The sequence below is a fragment of the Acartia tonsa genome, chromosome 6, assembly GCF_053477335.1.
Source record: "Acartia tonsa isolate MP-2025a chromosome 6, ASM5347733v1, whole genome shotgun sequence".
In the NCBI taxonomy this organism is placed as follows: domain Eukaryota; kingdom Metazoa; phylum Arthropoda; class Copepoda; order Calanoida; family Acartiidae; genus Acartia; species Acartia tonsa.
Window position 1 is genome coordinate 37908645 of NC_137265.1, and position 20623 is coordinate 37929267.

General features: G+C 32.6%; 1 protein-coding gene across 14 annotated transcripts in view; it reads right to left on the bottom strand.

The window, feature by feature from the left end:
- kcc (solute carrier family 12 member kcc) overlaps positions 1-20623 on the bottom strand; it is a 221266-nt gene that overhangs the window by 124426 nt on the left and 76217 nt on the right. For 11 of the 14 annotated variants that reach the window (XM_080164712.1, XM_080164708.1, XM_080164711.1 and 8 more), the window contains exons 2-8: positions 18662-18721; positions 18076-18135; positions 8413-8491; positions 6920-6998; positions 5929-5974; positions 5079-5136; positions 1437-1491 (exon numbers count right to left, since the gene is read on the bottom strand). The exons of 2 other annotated variants lie outside the window; for them this stretch is intronic. In XM_080164712.1, the coding sequence (XP_080020838.1) occupies positions 1437-1491; positions 5079-5136; positions 5929-5974; positions 6920-6998; positions 8413-8491; positions 18076-18135; positions 18662-18721 (437 nt within the window). Of the gene's footprint in view, positions 1-1436; positions 1492-5078; positions 5137-5928; positions 5975-6919; positions 6999-8085; positions 8154-8412; positions 8492-18075; positions 18136-18661; positions 18722-20623 lie in introns of those variants that run through there. One more of the 14 variants, XM_080164710.1, reaches the window with a different exon arrangement.

Genomic DNA, 20623 nt, shown 5'->3' on the forward strand with positions numbered 1-20623 from the left:
TATACTTTTAATTGGTGAATTCAAAACCATGTGAAAAATAAATATCTAAACTAATAGCACATTATTATTTCCTGATACAAATCCCCCCCCCCCCTTACTTGATAACCTTGAGTGTCAAAAGTGGTAATCAGCAGGCACCAACATACTCATGTATAACATAAATTCCTGGCAAGGATATAAAGGGATAATACAATGGCCGATAAATTCATGTACATCCCCAATGATGATACACAAAGTTACCCCTTCTGTAGATTAAAAATAGTGGTTTAAACGTTTGAACACTCAACTTAAAGAATCAACCAATCAAAATGCACTAAAGTCCCCAAAGTTGTTAAGCCAACGAATAAGAAAACGTTGTTATAAAACTTTGGGGACTAGTGTAATAAACCGCTCATTGTCCACTCTCTCTCTAAATTCCTGGCCACTCACTGGACATGCCTCCTCAAAACTTGAGCCAAATTTAGGATGGACAAAGATATTTGGCACCATCATCTAGTTTAATCATTTATTTTCAGTAATTTGTCCTGCACTTTCAAACCCACAATGTCACGTAAGAAATTAGTTTTATTTTTAAATACTAAGTAATCTAATATAGTAAGTAATGTTATTTATACCCAAAAAGATATCTTGAAAGTCAGAGAGAGATGGGACAATAGGCTGTTTATTACACTAGTTCCCGAAGTTTTAAATAACGTTCTCTTATTTGTTGGTTTAATAACTTTGGGGACTTTAGTGAATTTTGATTGGTTGATTCATTAAGTTGAGTATTCAAATGTTTCAACCACATATTTTAATCCACAGAAGGGGATGTAAATAAATGTATAGGCCATAGTCTTATCCCTTTAGATCACTGCTTGAAAGTAAAGGAGTACAGCACAAAAGTAAATGAAAATAAATCACTGCTGGTCAAAATCTTATCAAGACATCCCCCTTCCTCAAATCAGATGAGGCAGTGGACGCAAATGAAAATAATGTACAATGCTTTACAATCAAAATGGCCAGAAAATGCATTTTCTCTGCGTAGTATTAAAAAGTTTACTAAAGCAACCAAATAAATTTAAATCTTAAACTGGATAAATCCAGATTTTTTGAGATTTGGCTAAATTGATTTGCTCATGAGGTCAAGAAAAGATGGTACATATATATGTATTTCAGATATACAAAAAAAGGACATAAATATCACACGTGGTACATAAAAAAGTTTTATAATAACGTATTCCTACTCGTTGGCTTGACAACTTTGGGAATTTTTTTTGAATTTTGATTGATTTGTTCATAAAGTTGAGCGTCCAAACGTTTCAATCATTAATTGTAATCTATGAAGGAAATAATTTTGTGTATCATCATTGGGGGATGTACATCAAATAATCGGCCGTTGTACTATTCCTATTTTCTTAAACAAAATAAATTAATGTAAATCTATCTGGTTATCCTGCCTGTTCAGCACCTTCTACATAGGAACAGCTCATTCGCTGGGGTGGGTTCTTCAACCTGAACATAACACAAATATCTTCACTGAGTATTTATACGTCTTTATATTCACTTATTACTAGATAATTAGTAGCTAGTTGACACTATGTCATCGTGGCAAATTGTCAATAATTAACTATTTGTTTAAATCATAATATTTTGTAAAACCTCACGCAAACTCTATTGAAGATAAACAACTGTTTCTCAATAAAGTTGTGTTTATTTGTGGTTATGAAGTGAAACTGTCAACTTCACCCTACACCCCCCCCCCCCCCCCCCCGACCTGGCCCCAAGCTTGTAAGTCTGGGGGGACAGAAGAGAAGCCTCTTATATTGTAGCTGTGTAAATTGTTAGACTCAAACTACTGGTCATGAAATATAGTTCTGAGCAGGGTTTCGGATCCGGATCCGGATCCGCAAGGATCCGCATATTTTGAGTCCAAGGATCCGGATCCGGATCCGCAAAAAAAATGCGGATCCGGATCCGGATCCTTAGACTCCAAAAAATGCGGAAAAAATGGAAAAATCTACCTAAATTTATATAAAATCTCAGACATTCTCTTGATGAGAGCCAATCTTTAAGGTTTAGGTTCAGACTTGAAAATTAAAAGTATTTTTGACTTCGAATTGAAGAATAAATTTTTTTGAAAAATTTGGTGATTTTATTTTTATTGTCAAAGATCCGGATCCGGATCCGGATCCGGATCCGGATCCGCACTGACCAAATTTTGAGGATCCGGATCCGGATCCGGATCCGCATAAAATCAATGCGGATCCGAAACCCTGGTTCTGAGGCTTGTGGGGGGTAACCTTGAGTAAAGTCAATAGTAAGACAACAATTTAGTTTTTATTTAGATTACTCTTTCATGTACAATGTACAATTCATAATGTACATTGTACATTATGAATTTTTCAACCTTTTAAGCTTAATTAGACATAAGTGCATTCAGACTTGGGAATTCTTAATATGTGTCTTTACATGGGTCATTAATCATGTTTTAATTATTTACAAGAAAGGTTTAGTGAATTAGTTGAGAATAAAATATTTATCGCATTTTTTATAGACAGCTTTCCGCAAATATTAAAATAAAAAATTGTAAGACTAAAACCAGTTTGGTAGACCTGAGGAGCCGAAGGCTAGCAAAACTGGTATTAATTTTATTGTTTTCATTTTAATAATCGTGAAAAATAGTCTGTAAAACAGTGCTATACATGAACTTTCAGTATGGCTGAGATCTGGTTCTAATCCAGCGGATGTTTATCAGTTTCAAAGATATACTGGAAATGCTTTAATCTTTACTTTTTAAATAAACATGAAATATATATAACCCCAAATACTTAATTCCGAAACAATTTAGGGTTTTAACTGAAGACACAACATAACCCAATAAAATCTTTATATATTAATTATTTTCTCGAAGTTATAATTTGGTTGTTACACTTGCTGATTAAAAGAGTTATCCTTTTTATCTTAAAAATGTAGATAATGTTATTAGTTATTAGGTTTAAAGTGTTGACTTTATGTGTTTGGTTTACATTATTTTTGTATAGCATAGCACTTGATACCACCCAACCAAGGTCAACAAATACAACCACTTCAAAACAAGAAAGAAAAATACAAGGGTCAGACAGCCGCCTAAAAAGCATCCACCCATTAAAATGATTAAAAAAGCATGTGACAGTTTGCATGAAAAATATTTCTTAATATATATTCTGACCATTTGGATGTTTTTTTTTATTTAATTACTGCTTTAATTGACATCAATCAAGAAAATTAATAATTCTTTAATAACAAACAAAACTTGAAGGCATTAAGGTTTTTTAGTAAACCCAATCATGGTCTAACAAGTGGTTGATTTTTTAGTCCTGTTGGCGGTTGGCTGACCCTGAAGAAAACATCCAAAAAATGATAAATGTGAGGGCCCAAAAATGTATGAAAAAAACTAGTTTGAACCAGATAACCCAATAATCTTAGAAAATCCATAAAAAAAAGGATGGATAAGGCTCGCATTAGGATAAGGCAGGGACCGGATGTGTACATTGATGTGTTGCAAGAGACAGAATAAAGAAAAGAAAAGGGTATTCTCAGGGATAATTGGAATATGTATTAAATAATACTAATTAAGTTTTTTTTAATTGGAAATTACAAATAATAGTTAAAAGAAAAACATGGGACCGCAAAAGGTTATCAAAAAATTAATTCTAAAGTAGAAAACAACTTTAAATGTTACTGTGTACTTTATTTACCCAATTCAAGGAGAATTTCATACAGTACATATTGTTTGAAATAGAGAATATACAAACAAGAGGTTTTTTTTTGAAAATCAATTCACCTTTGAGAAGCTTTATTCGTGATCATTTGACTATTTGGAATTGCATATTTTTGGTCTACTGTGTTTCTTCATACTAAGTTTTGTGGTCTATTAAACATCTCATATAAAAAATCTCTTAATGTGTTTTTAATGCCACTTTTACTTAACCCAGCAACCATGAGAAAACTGAACTGAATATATTTTCCCATGGTTGGTCAATAATAAATATATAAAGCAAATATTGGTATAGGATTCTCATCAATTATTCCTCAACTCCGAGTACACAAATACCCCAAGCACTAGGATGTGTGTGTTTGTGAGTATATGTGTGTTTGTATGTGTGTGTTTGTGAGTATATATGTGTGTGTGTTAGTGTGTGTATGTGAGTATATGTGTGCATGTTTTTTATTCAGGAGATTACAAAGATTAATAAGTCAACGGCTGAATTATAAGGTCAAATCGTTAAGAAAAAAATATTGTTTTTTAATATTTGATATTTTTCTGATCTATAATTAGAAAATCATTTCCAGTATGGCTTCGAAACCGATTAATATTCGGTGGATTAGAACCGGTTCTCAGCAATACTGAAAAATTAGGTCTAGCATCGTATCATTTTCAGTTTTTTAAGAATATAAAAATGTACAGTCATCAGATTAAAACTATTTTTTAGCCCGTGCCTTTGGCATCTCGGGGATAAAAAAAAATATTTTAATCTTAAAATTGTACATTTTTAAATCCGAGGAAAGCGGTTTATGATACGATAATATAAATAAATATGATCAAATTTCTACCATAACGTTTTCGATTTTAAAAAAGTATCCAAACTCAATAAAACTATTTTAATAATAGTCTAATCAATCTAATTGATCTCTAAGTCTAATGTGATTATGAAAAAGAAGTACTAACCATGTACTTTTACAGGAACCATTTTGCAATGTTATCATTAAAAAATCAAATCTTTTAGACCTTTATAATTAAGTTACATTTATTAGGACAAGAATTAAATAAGAAAGCGTTGCTGATATGTGCTAGCAATTCATTATCTATAATACGAAGTAACTTGATGTCTGTCCGTCTGAAGCTTAAGATCTCGGTAACCAATGAACCTATTGGATTCTACTCTAAAAGGAAAATATCTATTTGTCCTATGATGAAATTTTTTGTCCCCCCCCCCCAAAAAAAGAAAAAAATCCCCCTAAATTTTTTTTACATTTCTAGTAAACCTGACGCTTTCCTAGCATCCAGCCTACATGTTCACGCTAAATTCGCAGATTACAATAATAATAATTAGTTTTACCTGCAAACAACTGTTTTTTGAGAGGCAGTGCTAATATCTTTTGAAGCATCACTTCGGTCTTCATCAAATATATATTTTTTAAAGAGGGTTTTATTATTATTGGATCTTACACCAGTTTTCAGTTTTTCATGTTTTCCAATCAAGTGAAACTTGCAGCGGGTTAAAGTGACGATTCCCCCTTCCACCACCTTTACCCCAATCTACTAAATTAATGAACTGACCAATAAACCCGTTCCATGTTAGCAGGCTGAATTGACAACATTTTCCACGTTTATTTTACATCCATTTTTTAGCATAATTTCATCAAATTTAATTATCAAATTTGCTTCGACTTCCGTAAATTATCTGTAATTGTCATTTTTAGTAAAGACAAAAATATATACGTACGTCAAAAAACGGTTTTATTTTGCAAAAAAAACTGATATCAATATTTAATATTTTGCACATTGATGTTGAAATATTTTTTTATGAATGAGAAAATATTAAGAACTAAGCGCAGCTTCTCTTTACATTTAATTTCCAAGAAAAAAATATATGCAAATTAATTTATGAATTCATTGGTTAAAAAGTGTGGACACTGCTAGTTTGAATTAAGTGGTACTGAATTTTAATTGACGAAAGTGTAGGTACTTAGCATCCGCGTCCTATCTCAATATTTGCTACTAGCTAAAAAAGCTTCAAACTTCCCAAAAAAAATCTAAATTTAAAAAAAACTAAAATTTTGAATGTATAATGTGTAAATAATGGAAATATGAACCAAGAAAACATTCCCACCAAACCTTGATTTAAAATTAAATTCTGCATCGTAAGAAATAAAAATTTTAAAAAAATTGTAAAAATATTTATTTGCCTAGCAACCGTTCTGTTGAATCACTACACGAGCCTCCGGAGCCAACCTTAATCAGGAATAAATGATAGAGCACTTATATTATGGACGTCCAAGCTTTATATTTAAATTTTTTTGGGGGTATAATAAGGGTTTTCAAGTTCCGAAGGCGGGGGTAATTTGACGTATCCAAAAATTTCGAGTTTACCCCCTCTAAAGTTTTTTTTTAAATGGGGGTGAACACCCCTTCACCACCCCCCTTAGAGGTCCTTAATGCAAGAAGACATGCTATTTAGTAGCAGGGCTTCTTTTAGTAAGCTATTGTTTTGGCTCAGATTATCAACTTTAATTATCAATTGAAAAGAAATTGTGTAAAAATAAGAAATAATAGCATACTTTATATAATTAAGGTAGATTTAAATAATTAAATGTCAAAAGTAAAAATACTTGACTTTTTTTGTGAGTTAGGTTCAAAAAACTTCCAAATAATTTTTGCAGTATCCTTAAATGACTGATTTTAATATTTTTGTAACATAATTCTTTTAAGATAAAAAACACAATAATCACAAAACCTATAACAAATAGCCTTAAATATTTAGTTATCGTACGCTTTGTTATAGTCAAAAGCACACAAAATATTAACACAAATAATGCATTCTATAATAACTAGGGTCTAACTATTTTTTTCAGCCGCTAGCTAGGGTTAGCTATTATTCGATTTCTCTTGGGAGTGTGATTGTACTCTCCCACAAAATAGCTATGAACCTACCCAGTACCTATGAGAAGCTACACTGTAAAGGAGAACCATATAAATTCGGCGGATAGTGAGATTTTTCAGTACAGACAAACAGACAGAAAGAAATCATGTTACTTTCTTATAAGGATAAAAACTTTTCGGACTTGAAAAAATTAATAGGTACCTAAATGTTATTTAATTAAGAAAACGAAATATTAATATCTAATATCTTTATATCAATCGTGAGATTTGGAGCGTAGCTTTGTTACAATTAATTACCTCTGAATCCATGAAAGATCTGTCCATAGAATCAATGTCACCCCCATCCCGTAAGTGATGGGCGATGTAACTCGTACCACTAAAATATAAAAATGGTAAGTTGTGATGATATAAAAATAACTTCTTTCATTTACAGAATGAAAAACCCCTTGGAACGACTGGAAACTATTACATTTTTGGGGAATAGTCCCTTTAGTAACATCGCCCCATAAGGAGCGATTCATCGTATTTTTAAAATGGCTTTTTATAGGTTATTTTAGGTTATGTTGGGTTAGGTGATTGCCACACAGGGTTAGGTAATTGGCCCCCGCAGGGGCTAGAAATAGGAGAAAAGCTACTGTGAAAAATACGAAGAATCGCCGCATAAGGTGCGATGTTACGAAAGGGACTATACCCCATTTTTGTCCTTGTGATCAATAGAAAGATTCCCTGAAAATTTCCAATAGATCAGTCCAGCAATTGTTGAGATCTTTTGCAACGAATAGACAGACCGACATAAAAAAATAATTAAGTAAGATATCATTATTATATCAGCCACTTAATTCTTTCTTCACTCTTAATGTATTGATAGAATTTTCCGCCCCGTTGAACCTTTTTAGATCCTTACCTACATTCTATTCCTTTATTCAATAATACAACAAGTACAATAATGTGCATAAGTAGAGCAGGAATAACTGGAAAAAAGTTGCTGAAATCGATAATTTTTTTAAAACTCAGGGTGGGATGCGACATTATACTGTAATTTCAACTGGTACTCAAAGTTCTCTAATTCGTTTGTCTAGAAATATTTGGGTAATTTTTATTAAATTTGAATTAATTAAATTTAACTTTAATCCTTGGGTACATACAACAATTTATCGTCCATTGTCTTATCCCTTTAGATCTCTGGCTAACAGCTATATGGCATAACGTACACATAATGTTCTTATATCAGGGTAACTGTTAAAACAAAGCCTAAAAATTATATGGCATTGTCAATACTCAATGAATTTATCTCGCAGCGCAAATAAATGCGCGAAAAACAGTAGTATTACCTTCTTGTATCCCAGGGAGTCCAGGTATCACTGTTCAAACTATAGTTTTATAAAAGTAATATTACCTTCTACTATCCCAGGGAGACCAGGTATCACTGTTCAAACTATATAGTTTCATATTAGTAATATTACCTTCTAGTATCCCAGGGAGTCCAGGTATCACTGTTCAAACTATATAGTTTCATATTAGTAATATTACCTTCTAGTATCCCAGGGAGTCCAGGTATCACTGTTCAAACTATAGTTTCATATTAGTAATATTACCTTCTAGTATCCCAGGGAGTCCAGGTATCACTGTTCAAACTATAGTTTCATATTAGTAATATTACCTTCTAGTATCCTAGGGAGTCCAGGTATCACTGTTCAAACTATAGTTTCATATTAGTAATATTACCTTCTAGTATCCCAGGGAGTCCAGGTATCACTGTTCAAACTATAGTTTCATATGAGTACTATTACCTTCTAGTATCCCAGGGAGTCCAGGTATCACTGTTCAAACTACACAATGTCCAACTTGTTGGGGATCTGTATGTTAGACCTAAATTAATACAAAATTATAAATTATAAAACCAAAGCCTACAAAATATTCTTCAAGATTTATATTTGTCAAGTGTAGGTGCATCCCTGCAAGGAAGCGACCCTTGAGTCTTTGTGTCGTGTACTACGTAAAATCATCCCTAAGTCTCCTAATCCTTACTCTGGAAAACCAGAAACGACGACATTTCCCCGGAGGTGCCTCCCAATGTGCGCGCGCTGCATCAGTAATGAGAGGCGCATCTCCGTGTGTGCGTAATTCCTTTGTTTTCGGAGAATGAATGAAGCGAATGTTGTATGTCGTCGAACATGTGTTTGAATGCAAGAACCCATCTGCAAGTCTGTCCTGCTTGCACAAGACGTAAACAGGTAACAATTTATTACATGCGTGATGAATATAAGGCAAAATCCTAAAAGTAATTACTTTCGGTAAATGAAGAGCAAATTATTTTCTTTGTTTTGTTTAATAAGAAGACCAATCATGCCTATGTAACCTGTTTATTACAATGTAATATGCTTAAATTAATATTTGTATTACTTAAAACTATTTACGACTTTCTTACGCTTATCAATCTGATTATTGCATTTATATGTATTATTTTCTAATGTATTTTATATTTTATATTTTTTTTTGGATATTCTGTTTTCAACGTCTAATAAAAATCTGTAACCAATCTGCCTTTACATCCTCATTGGGACAGCTAGTACTGGGTATTTGTCTGCGCAATTGTATGAAAGATCTCGAAACTCAATTGCGGCGAAACAGTAGGTTTTAGGCTTTTTTATTTTACTTATTGTTGTTAAGGGAAAATTCAATGAAATCTTCTATTCTTGATTTTATACTAAAAGACAGCTATTCTATGTTATTTTTATGTACATTTATTCTAGGGAGGGAGGGGACATTGAGTTGTTATTAGCATTACAATAGTCCAGAAAGTTTTAAATAACATTTTCCTATTCGATGGCTTAACAACTTTGGGGACCTTAATTTATTTTTGATTGGTTGGTTCATTAAGGTGTGTATCCAATCGTTTCAATCACCAATTGTAATTTACAGAAGGGGTAATTTTGTATGTTATTGAGATTGATTTACATTAATTTATCGGCCGTTATCTTAACCCTTTAAATCCTGTATTGATTCGCTATTTATGGACATTTCTGTTCTGAATTATCATTTAAATTTTGACTTTAATTACAAAGCTAAAATTTATGCATACGTTCATTAAGGGCAATTAAAAACAATTAAAATAAAATAATTTTTTGAATATCACACAATGAAAATAGGACTATTTTGTCCACAAGTAACGCAGTTACAAGAAAATATTCAAAAAGTTAATAACAGCAATTATAAAAAATTAATGTTTATTTGACAAAAAAATGTGTACATATTTTTACTTAAATACCAACGGACTGACGAACATAATAAAGTTATAGAGTAGCTGCGCTAAAAATACTATGTATAATACTATGCATAGAGTATGACCAAATAAAATTAAAACAATGTTGAATTCCCATTATTTCTTTTAAAGTTCCGAGGTTAAAAGTTAGCTAGCCTCTTAGCCGCAGTATTACTTTTTTGCCTGCAATGCTTTTATAAAACTATGTATGTCCGTACGTTCGTCAATATCAGCAAGGTAGCTGAAGGAATAATATTTTGAACAGCTAAACTAATCTAAAGGTATGATATGTCCGTTAGCAAGCCAGTTAGCAACATTATTAATTTCAAAAAGCGAAGCTTCACTAATACTATGGTATTGCCTTTTGTATTAATTTCAAATGGCAATACTTCTCAAAAACTATGGCAATTCTGTCTTAATCAGTCAGTAAGCTAGAGTATTACTTTTATACCTACAATGCTTCTATAAAACTATGGTATTCCCGTACGTCTATCTATATCAGCCAGTTAGCAACATTATTAATTTCAAAAAGCGAAGCATCACTTATACTATGGTTTGTCAGCTCGTCCGTCTATATCAACCGTTAGCCTCAGTATTGATTTCAAATGGCAATACTTCTGTAAAAATATGGTATGTCTGTTCATAGTTAGCTAATATGTTAATTTTTGTTAATCATTTAGTAGTCATGCAGATAGAGGAAAAATTTTAAATAGCAAAACTATTTTAAAATTATGGTATGTCGGTCTATATTAACCAGTTAGTTTAAGTATCATTTTAAAATATTTGATTTTTTTTACATGATCAGAAAGCATAGAGACGACGAAAAATAATGCAAACTGACACAGTAAAATATGCCTGAAAGAAAGAGCAATCATACTGAATTATATTATACTGGGTTAGATAATCTGGTTAAAAAGGTCAATTATTAGTAAAATTTACGTTATTTCAATATTTCGCTGACATTAAACATAACAGAGCTTGTTAACACAGTTTGAATGCGCAAGGGAAAATTATTCTCGGGAATAATCGGGAATACCAGATAAAGTAAAAACTATTTATGATTAATAAAGGTAACTTTTCAAAGACGGAATTAAATGCATAAATTAAATGAGAGCCGTGTTTCACTTTCACATTCCACGATTCTTTTGCAAGATGGTATAAGCCTTGAGGGCATGCAAATGTGGGGGTGGGGTGGGGGGGGGGGGTATTGATTCATTGAACCCTACTTATATATGAAACTACCCATTTATGTATTTCAAGGATTATCAAGAAAAGGGGGTAATATTTCTCTCTCATATTTTTCTTAAAGTTAGTTGTTGGTGTTTAGTCATGTTGTTCTTAATTTTGATCATATCATATATATATGCCCTTGGTCATTAGTTTGACTTAATAAGTACATTTGAATAAACCCCAACACTAATTTTTATGGAAAATTCGAAAAATGACCCTCTTTGCATGTTTTAACTAACACATTTATTTTTTAAATTTAAACAGTGCCAAATTATTTTACAACTTCAACTATCCTTGGGACTCAAGTTTCCTTCATAAAAATGAAGGTCAGCCAATTTAAATGTTTCAGCTTTTATATTTTAATTCGTTATGCTATGTGTAATATAACTTAATAGCTTAACCGTGCTTAATCTTTTTTATACATGAAATAAAAGTTTATGAATTGTAAAGATTAGGTGGCTTGTTGGCGGTTTTATTTGAAGCTTTATACATAGAAATTAGATCTAACCCTCTGATCAATTTACAATTCTTAAGAAGAAGGATATAACAACTCTACTGTAACTGAATGGCAAAGATAACAGAAGGGTGATTGTTATTTTTTTTGAACAACTCATAGAACTGTGGCGTGACCGTTACTGCCGCCAAAAACGGCCATAACTGGTGATAATCATAAGAGATATTACTATAGAAAATATTAGTTTCTTTGTCTTTCTTTTCATGGGTACTCCAATAAAAGAGTTCTCCTACACTTTAGTTGGTTTAAAAACTTTGCATACTTTAGACTAAATCCTGATTGAGTGTAAAAAATTCACAACTATTTTTTTTTACTTTACTGAAGAGGTTAATGCTATATCAATCTCGAAATAAACATTGATACTCTTAAATTATCATGTCTATTATTCAGCCGCCCTAACAATCTTAGAAAAACAATTTTTTCGCAACATGGTTTGATAGATATTGTCAGGGTTTGCATTCCACTATACCGGGATCAAATTCGTTTACAGAAAAGGTATTTTGACATTTATACATGCATCGAAAATCCATTTACAACAATGATCCCAAATTCCATTAATGAATCAGAACGTTTGACAAAGAATAAATTTCTTGAAAATATCTATAGCTATAAGAAAATTCTATAAAGGAGGGTTGACTTCCCCTTACATCATAGGGCGAAGCCCCTAGAGGCTAGGGGCGAAGCCGCTAGAATAAGATAAGGCAATTAATAACTTTTTTTTAACAGGCAGACCGCAATAGAATATTCTTATTTATAATGGAAATGTAAACAAGAAATTTTATCCGTCTATCTTGAGCAAAAGAAAATAATATTTACCCCAAAATGTTTCCGACATACAGAAGAATTTTGATTAAAGAGTAGAATCGCTTCAATTATAAATTCTAAAACTGTCGTTGATCCATTTTGCCTATAGCACCAAACACCCTAGTTTCACCGGTAAGGAAACGGTAATATATAAAAAAAATAAAAAAGAATAGAAAACCTTTGTTAGTGACAATGGCCGTTTTACAATGAACTTGTTAATGCGGAAGGAGGGGGGTATCAAAGTTAACGTTGGCCTACCTTTTTCCCTTTTTCAGCCCTTCAAGGGTTACAAACCCGAAGCAAAACTAAGGGCACTCAATGCAAATTTCCACAATTGTCTTTTCTTAATAAATATTGGTCTCTAACGCTGACTTTCGCGAACACATTCTACTCTAGACACGAAAAAGTTACAAATCCAATTTGTGGCAAAATTGAAGTTGGTATATTTGGAGTTTCTTCATATAAAGTGTCACAAAAGATCCACAAAGACTAGCAGAAAACCTGCCGAAATATAAAAGGTCGACAAAAGTTCTCGCCAAATGAAGGACCATCATGGTTGTCGTTTACAGTGAAGCTTCTTATAGGTCCAAGGAAAGGTTTAAAACTTTTTTGAGAAATCGCCCATAGAAAAAATATCCTATCTGTTTTATTTTTGAAATTAAAATGGAAAGTGAAGGGTTTGCTTACCCCCCCCCCCCTTCCTTTAATATAAACCTACATATAAAATCACCTTTATTGAGCAGCTTTGTAAAAAGATACAATCTATCTCACTGTGGGCTAGAATTGAATCAAGACAAAAGTAAGTGCCGAGCCCTGGGAATTATGTGTAGTGAAAATAAACATAAAACCATGATTATTCTAGGTAAAACCAAAATATTTTAGCGGGGGCTTTTTGAGAAAATTAGATTAATAATTTCAAGTTCAATTTTCACCCCCTAGGAGTTGCCGCATAATCATGACAAGAAAAGCAAATATTATTTATTTTAAATTTTGAACAACTTTGCTTTTATAAAGTCTTTCATAAAACCTCTCTATATGTTTTATTTTAGGCTGAATATTCGTGACCTTTGCAAAGCAATTGATAAAAAAGGCCATTAATTAACTCCCTTTTGGAGTGGTTTTATGAAGAACATTATAAAAGCAAAGTTGTTCAAAATTTAAAATAAATAATATTTGCTTTTCTTGTCATGATTATGCGGCAACTCCTAGGGGGTGAAAATTGAACTTGAAATTTTCAAATCTAATTTTCTCAAAAAGCCCCCGCTGAAATATTTTGGTTTTACCTGGAATAATCATGGTTTTATGTCTATTTTCACCATACATAGGTCCCAGGGCTCGGCACTTACTTTTGTCTTGATTCAATTCTAGCCCACAGTGATCTAGCTCTATCTACTTCAAAGTTAAAAAGAGAAAGGAGGGAAAGAGGGGTTAAACTCAATATTTTCAATTTTCTCTATTTCTTCCAAACTCAAACTACCAATCCAGGAAGAACGAAGAGTCAGATTTGAAAAGAAAATCAATTTACTAAACTCTTCTTTACTAGGCATATTTTTTAGTTGCAAAGAATTTGTTCAGTAGTTTTTTAACTCCATGTAAACATGCTTTTGCTTTTTGGGGGGTTAAGAGATGAAAAAACTTTTTGTGAGTAATATTTTAACAGTCCTGCTGAATAATGTTTGGTGATTTTCTTAAACTGTCTATCGGGCACTAAACCCCCTTTCCTAGCTTAAAAATATTTTAAAATTAAAGAACGGAGGGGGGGGGGGGGGGTTAAAGTGTCTATACCTGCATTTTTTTTAACCCTGCCATGTACCTAATTTAACCTTACCTTCCTAAATTATCATACAACCCCCTTATTTTCAATATTCAAAATAAGGGACCTTTGAAGGAAACCGCCACAGATTTTTTTCCTAAAAATACAAAGCTGCTATGCCTGGTTACTGTTTGAAGATGACCCTGCAATATTCAGGAAATGCATTGCCACATTTTCATTTAAAACTTCAACTTGTATAACTCGGTATAATACTGTCATAAAAGTTATATAAAAAAAATCATAACATTATAATACTTTTCCCTCAAAATGCCTTGTCGAGCATAGACAATACCCTTATTTACTAAATGAATCGAAAATAAGGAAGGTTTTTCGTTTGTTTGTTTATTACTTTAGATCATTTAAGGTTAGGTTATATTAGGTATTGGGTAGCCCTGGAGGATTAGGGAACCGCAGGTTTAGGTCCCCGGGTGTTAGGGCTTCGCAAGTATAGGCCTTACGAGGTTAGGCATAGGATCCTTATAATTATTAGGTACTATTCCTCCTCAATGTTAGAGGCAAAATAGTTTTCTTCAGATAAAATAACCCTCCTTGTTTACACCGTGTTATGGAGGAATTTAATTGAACAAGGTGTTAGCTGAGATTATTTTGGATATATTTTTAATTAAATTTGTATAAGGTAATCCCAAATTTATGTCATATAGAAATATAGAAAAGTTGAAAATAGAAATAAATCATAATATTAGTTTCACTTTTTCTTTATTACATTTTTAACAACTAGCGGCTACGCCCCTAGAGGCCTCTAGAAGATAGAGTTGACCATTAACTTTTGATATTATTTCCTTTAAAGTAAAAAAAAAATAGGGGAGGGGATGTTTTTTTTTTTCTAAGGGCGATTTCTTTCTGTTTTTTGGAAAGGGGAGATAACACCCCCCCCCCCAAAAAAAAAAAATAGTTAAAAACCTTCCTTGTACTTATAAGAAGCTTCATGTAAAGGAGAACCATATCGGTCCAGCGGTTAGCGAGATCCTTTGCTAAAGACAATCAGTCAGACTTACACACCTAGGTTTAAGTTTGTCTTGAATTAAACAAAAATGTTTATTTGGCTTACAAAATTGGTTGTTAGACTTCTCTGAGAAAAAAAGATTAAAATCACAAAAATATTTGAATCTGTTTGTTAAATAACCAAACATAAAAAGTAAGTATTTCATCTTGAGAATTCATTACAGATATTCCTACAAACCAACACAAACACAACACAAATCATATGAGTTTATTTGGTTGGAGGGTGGGCTGAGTGGTGTAATTAACCCCATCTAAAATATATCAAAGCGGGATGGGATAAAAACTTAACATTTCTTGTGTAAAATGGCTTAAAATTACATTATTTGTAAAACCAAGAGCATTAACCATGGCGCGAAGCGCAAATTTTATTTTGAGGGAGAAATGTCACCCTGATTTGGGTAAAGTCAATCTACTAATTCAAGTTTAAGCTAATATTTAATATTTGTTACTTTAGAATACAACCATGCTGCTGGCAATATGCCAAATAAGGCAACATTGAGAGACAGCATAAACTACCAGGACCAACTTAATGTCGACATATAACACGATTTAAGGCAAATTCTATAATTCTTTATTGGATCATTGACATCTACCCTCTAAAGTTACTATAAAATAAATCTTTTTATGAAGGTTTTAGGAACAAATTGCAAAACATTCAAAAAGCAACAGGATGTGTTTGTACCGTTTGGCTGAATAAGCGTACATTTCAGTTCTCATAGGAAGGGAAAGTTTTTTCTTATCATATTGGGAGAAGCTAACTTCAAAAAAAAAAAGACTACTCAACAAGAAGAAATACCTCCCCCCGTCAATAACTCTTCCTTAAAACTAAAATTTGATCCTTGAAAGCCTTTTCATATTATCATTTTGGTATTTTGTAGCCGACTTACAAAATAATAGAATATTCTAAGGTTATGCAAGGTGTCCCCATCACGCAATTCTCCCCCCCCCCCCTAAATGTACCTATCCGTAGAGCAACATTTTAAAAGATATTCAAATACACCTTAAGTGATTTCGATGTATATTTTAACAGATAATTTGGACCTAAAACTATTTTTTTATGCTCTCATTTTTTTTCGGGACACCTTGTGCAAGATAGATAGTGCCAACTAGGAGCATTGTTCAACCGACTTTCCAATCTACTGACTTTTATGGATCAACGAATTTTTGGTGACAACTTTACAGAAAGATCATATCCCTATGTACAATTCTAGCGGATGCGCCCCTAGCATCTAGGAGCTATGTATTTGAAGGGGTAGGAAGGTGGCACTACTATTGCCAAACCCATCCCAAGAATTAAATTGTTTAATCAACAAGGATGACAACATCCATAAGTAACGATGCTTAAAAAATATGAATGGATATCGGGAAAAAATTTACTATAGAGCAGTGTCATAAGTTAAACATTAAACTTGATAAAATAAAGAAAGAACGAAAACTTTAAAATTACGAAAAATTAAAAATCTACGAATCGATCTAGCACCGCAATTAATGGACAAATCTTAATGAAACTTGATGAAAATATGTAAAATATGGGTATATTTATTCCTTGATAATTTCATCCATCAATCCTGAATAGGAATCGATCTAGCACCCAAATTAATGAACAAATCCTAATAAAACTTTGTGAACATATGTAGAATGTAAAATCAATTAACCCCTGAAAATTTCAGCCCTATATCTTGAAAAGGAATTGAGAAAATCACGAATACTTAAAAATCTAGGAGTCGATCTAGCACCCCAAATAACAGACAGATGGACAAAACAATGTATAGATTAGATGGGCATATGTCATAGGAATCTTCCCTAAAAATTTCAACTTTCATCTTGAATAGGAGCCTTGAAAATCACGTTTCCCCCAATTCATTAATTACGGACATTCGGAATTATAGAGTAGCTTTGCTACTAATAAAATAGTACCCAAAGCTTTTATCAATAGAGAACCCAATCGGTTTAGTCGGCATTGAAATTAAAACTTAAATCTTTATTTAATAGGAGGAGATATTTACAAAATTGAACATCAAACTTTTTGAAATACGACACACAAAGAGCTTTGCATTAAAAAAGAAAAAAAAACACTTTTATGAAAAAGAAAGAATATTGTTGAGAAATGGATGGGCATTACACGCAATTATTCAGATTCTCCCTCTGCACTATTCAAATTTTATTATCCAGAATAAAAGCTATCTGTTAAATTATGAAAAGAAATATAAATTATAATCCGTCTACTTGTGGAGGACAAGACTATTAGCTTTAAAATATCTCAATCTTTAAAAACCTTAGCCATATCTTACATGTGTTGGTCTGTGACGTATTTTGTTTTTTTGTAACTTTGTTTTTAGCAAAGCAACTGTAGGTCCGACTATTCATTCAAAACTATATTTTCTCTACAGCTAATGAAGACAAATTGCTAAAGATTTCCCCTACATCTTTTTTCTAAAATTAGCTTAGTCCGCCCATTTTAACAGATATAATTTATATTTTCAAACATATGAACAACTAGACTTCTAGAATAGCCTAAATACTAAAATAATACAGTACACCTCTTCCTTTGACTTTTCATTTAAAAGACCGGGGCTTTCCCGCACAGTGCTTATCAGGTAGCTTTTGTCCCTATGCCTAAACGCTGCGGGGCTCTAACCTGCGAAGCAACCCAGTACCTAAAAATAACCTAAGCTAACCAGAAGTGAAAAAATGAACACCCCCTTCCCTTATCATCAATTTATTCCAAAACAAGTGGGGGTTATCCTGTGCTTGACTAGGCACTTTTAGGGAATCCGCCGATACATTCATTCTATAAATATGTCTACCTGATCTAGGATATAGCCTTGGACAAGGGGATAGCGTGTTCGGATCCAGCAACCTTCCTCCTACAATAAGAGATAAAAATTCTTTTCACCCGTTTTAGAGTGTTAACTTTTAATATAGTTAGGTCATGTCGACCCATTTCTTGGCGATTCCTGAGCCGATTAAGCACAATAAAGGACCATTGTTCAATTTGTCTGATTCGCAGAAGTTCGTTTTTGTGAATTTTGTTATACTTGTTTGAAAACATAGGGCTTAGTCTAACTGAAAGTTTGACAAAAATTCAAGTTCAAATTGAAATGAATTGGAAAAGCAAACGTCAAAAAGTTTCCTTTTTAATCAATTACTCGAAACAGTGATGTAACCCTCGTCTATCCATGGTCAGGGGTTGGGAAACTTAATCAGAATAATAATTTTAAGAGATTTAATGGACAAGACAATGGAAGATAAATTGATGTAAATACCCAATGATGACAATCAATTAAAGCATTGGTGGAATGGTTATAACCCGTACAAACATGAACACTTAATTCTAAATCCAATTTTATTATCATTTTCAAATCCCACTTGTTTCTAGCATCATATGTTTACCTGTAAGAGTACTGCAACTTGAGCTTGTACTGGAATCCTGTTCAGAACCAGACCTGTGTCCCTGTACATTATCAACCTTTCAACATCCAAAGAAATCTTTTTATCCACATATGTATTTTTAAAAGATTAGACCCTTTAGAACATGTATTTTTGTCTTTGAAAATGACCTGATTATTTTATTTTACAGTAAATAATAATAAATATATTTTGTTGGTTTTGTGATATTTTTTTACTGTAAGGGGGGGGGGGGGAGGGAGTTTGTACACTTATAGGAAATGAAAATTCAGTATCAAATTTTGCCCTGAACGTTTGGGCTTGTTTTTATAGTTATCAACCTAATTCTTTTTGTAAACTCTCTTAATGATTGAATCTACCTATAAAACTTTGAAAATTGAATTTTGGGACTTTCCCTCTAGGGGCTAGTGGGGCAAAAGACCCCTCCAAACACTAAAACTTTAAGTACTGAACTTATTTTTAAAGATATCGAGCTTTCGAGATATCGATTTTTTTATTGGGAACTATTTTTACATAACTGAAATAAGTAGTAACTACAGATTTCATTTATGCACTATCCTTCTAGGGGCTTTTGGGGTAAAACAACCCCCCCAAACACTAAAATTTTAAGTTATGAGCTTACAAGCCCCCAGAAGTAAAGTGCAAAATGAAATATGGGGTGGCTAATCAACTTATTTATGTAATAAAAGGTTCCATTTAAAAAATCAGCTCGATATCTTAAAAAAATAAGCTCATAACTTAAAATTTTAGTGTTTGGGTTAGTCTTTTGCACCACTATCCCCTAGAGGGAAAGTCCCAAAATTAAATTTTCAAAATTTTATAGGTAGATACAATCATATAAGAGGTTACCTAGTTTGCAGATAATAATTGTCATCCTAGCATTCATAAAATAAGTCCTATAGATACCAGGGAGGGGTTGGGGGGCAGTGAGCTGTTTATTACTCTAGTCCCAAAAGTTTTATAAGAACATTTTCTTAGCTGTTAGCTTAACAACTTTAGGGACTTTTAGGAAATTTTGATCGGTTAGTTCATTCGAGTTGAGACGAGAGTCCAAACGCTTCAACCACTAATTGTAACCTACATAAGAGATAATTTTGTGTATCATAATTGGGGATATACATCATCTGTCGGCTATTGTCTTATCCCTGTAGATCCCTGAATAGATACACATGTCTGAATAGATGTGAAAGCTAATCAGGTCTATTGAATATTAAGGAATATCAAATAAGGAAGGGAATTAAATTGGACAGTTTCTAACAAAGTTCAAATAGCCAAACGCCCGTTTCAATGCAATTTCTTTTTTAAAAAGTTATATTTCGGTACAGGGTAGTCCCGAAAAGTTGGGGACTCCTGGGGTCCCGCAGGGTAAAGGCATTAAGAAAAAAGTGACATCCAAAGGCATTAAATAAATTTTTGGCATTTTTTTTATGAAATCTGTCAAACATGCGATAAAAGATATCCTATAATATAAAGTAGTAAGGTTTTTTGGATCTCAATATTTACTGGTCCGAATATGTTATACTTTTCAGGGAATCTTTTATTATTGTCTTAGGGTGGTTTAGACTACTTTTTCGACCTCCCTGACCTCCTATAGAAGCTAGGGACGAAGCAGTTACTATTAAATATATGGATTTAAAATAAATAAATTTATATTGTGTAATTTGGGTGTAGAAAGGAGGGACATTAAAAAGAGAAAGTGAATGCATTTTTTGGATTGAAAGTCGGAGGAGGGTTAAAGTGAAAAGATATCAATAGAAAGTGGAAAATGGTTTAAATTGAAGGATGTAGGCAGATGGGGGCTGACACATGCCATAGTCAAACTTTCTTGTCCTTGGATACATCAGGATACATATTTCACTATGGACCAGTACTAATCTAAATATTTGTACTTAATTTAATAGCCAATTTAGATGTTAAGGACCAAAAAACACGCTTTGCAGGACGAAC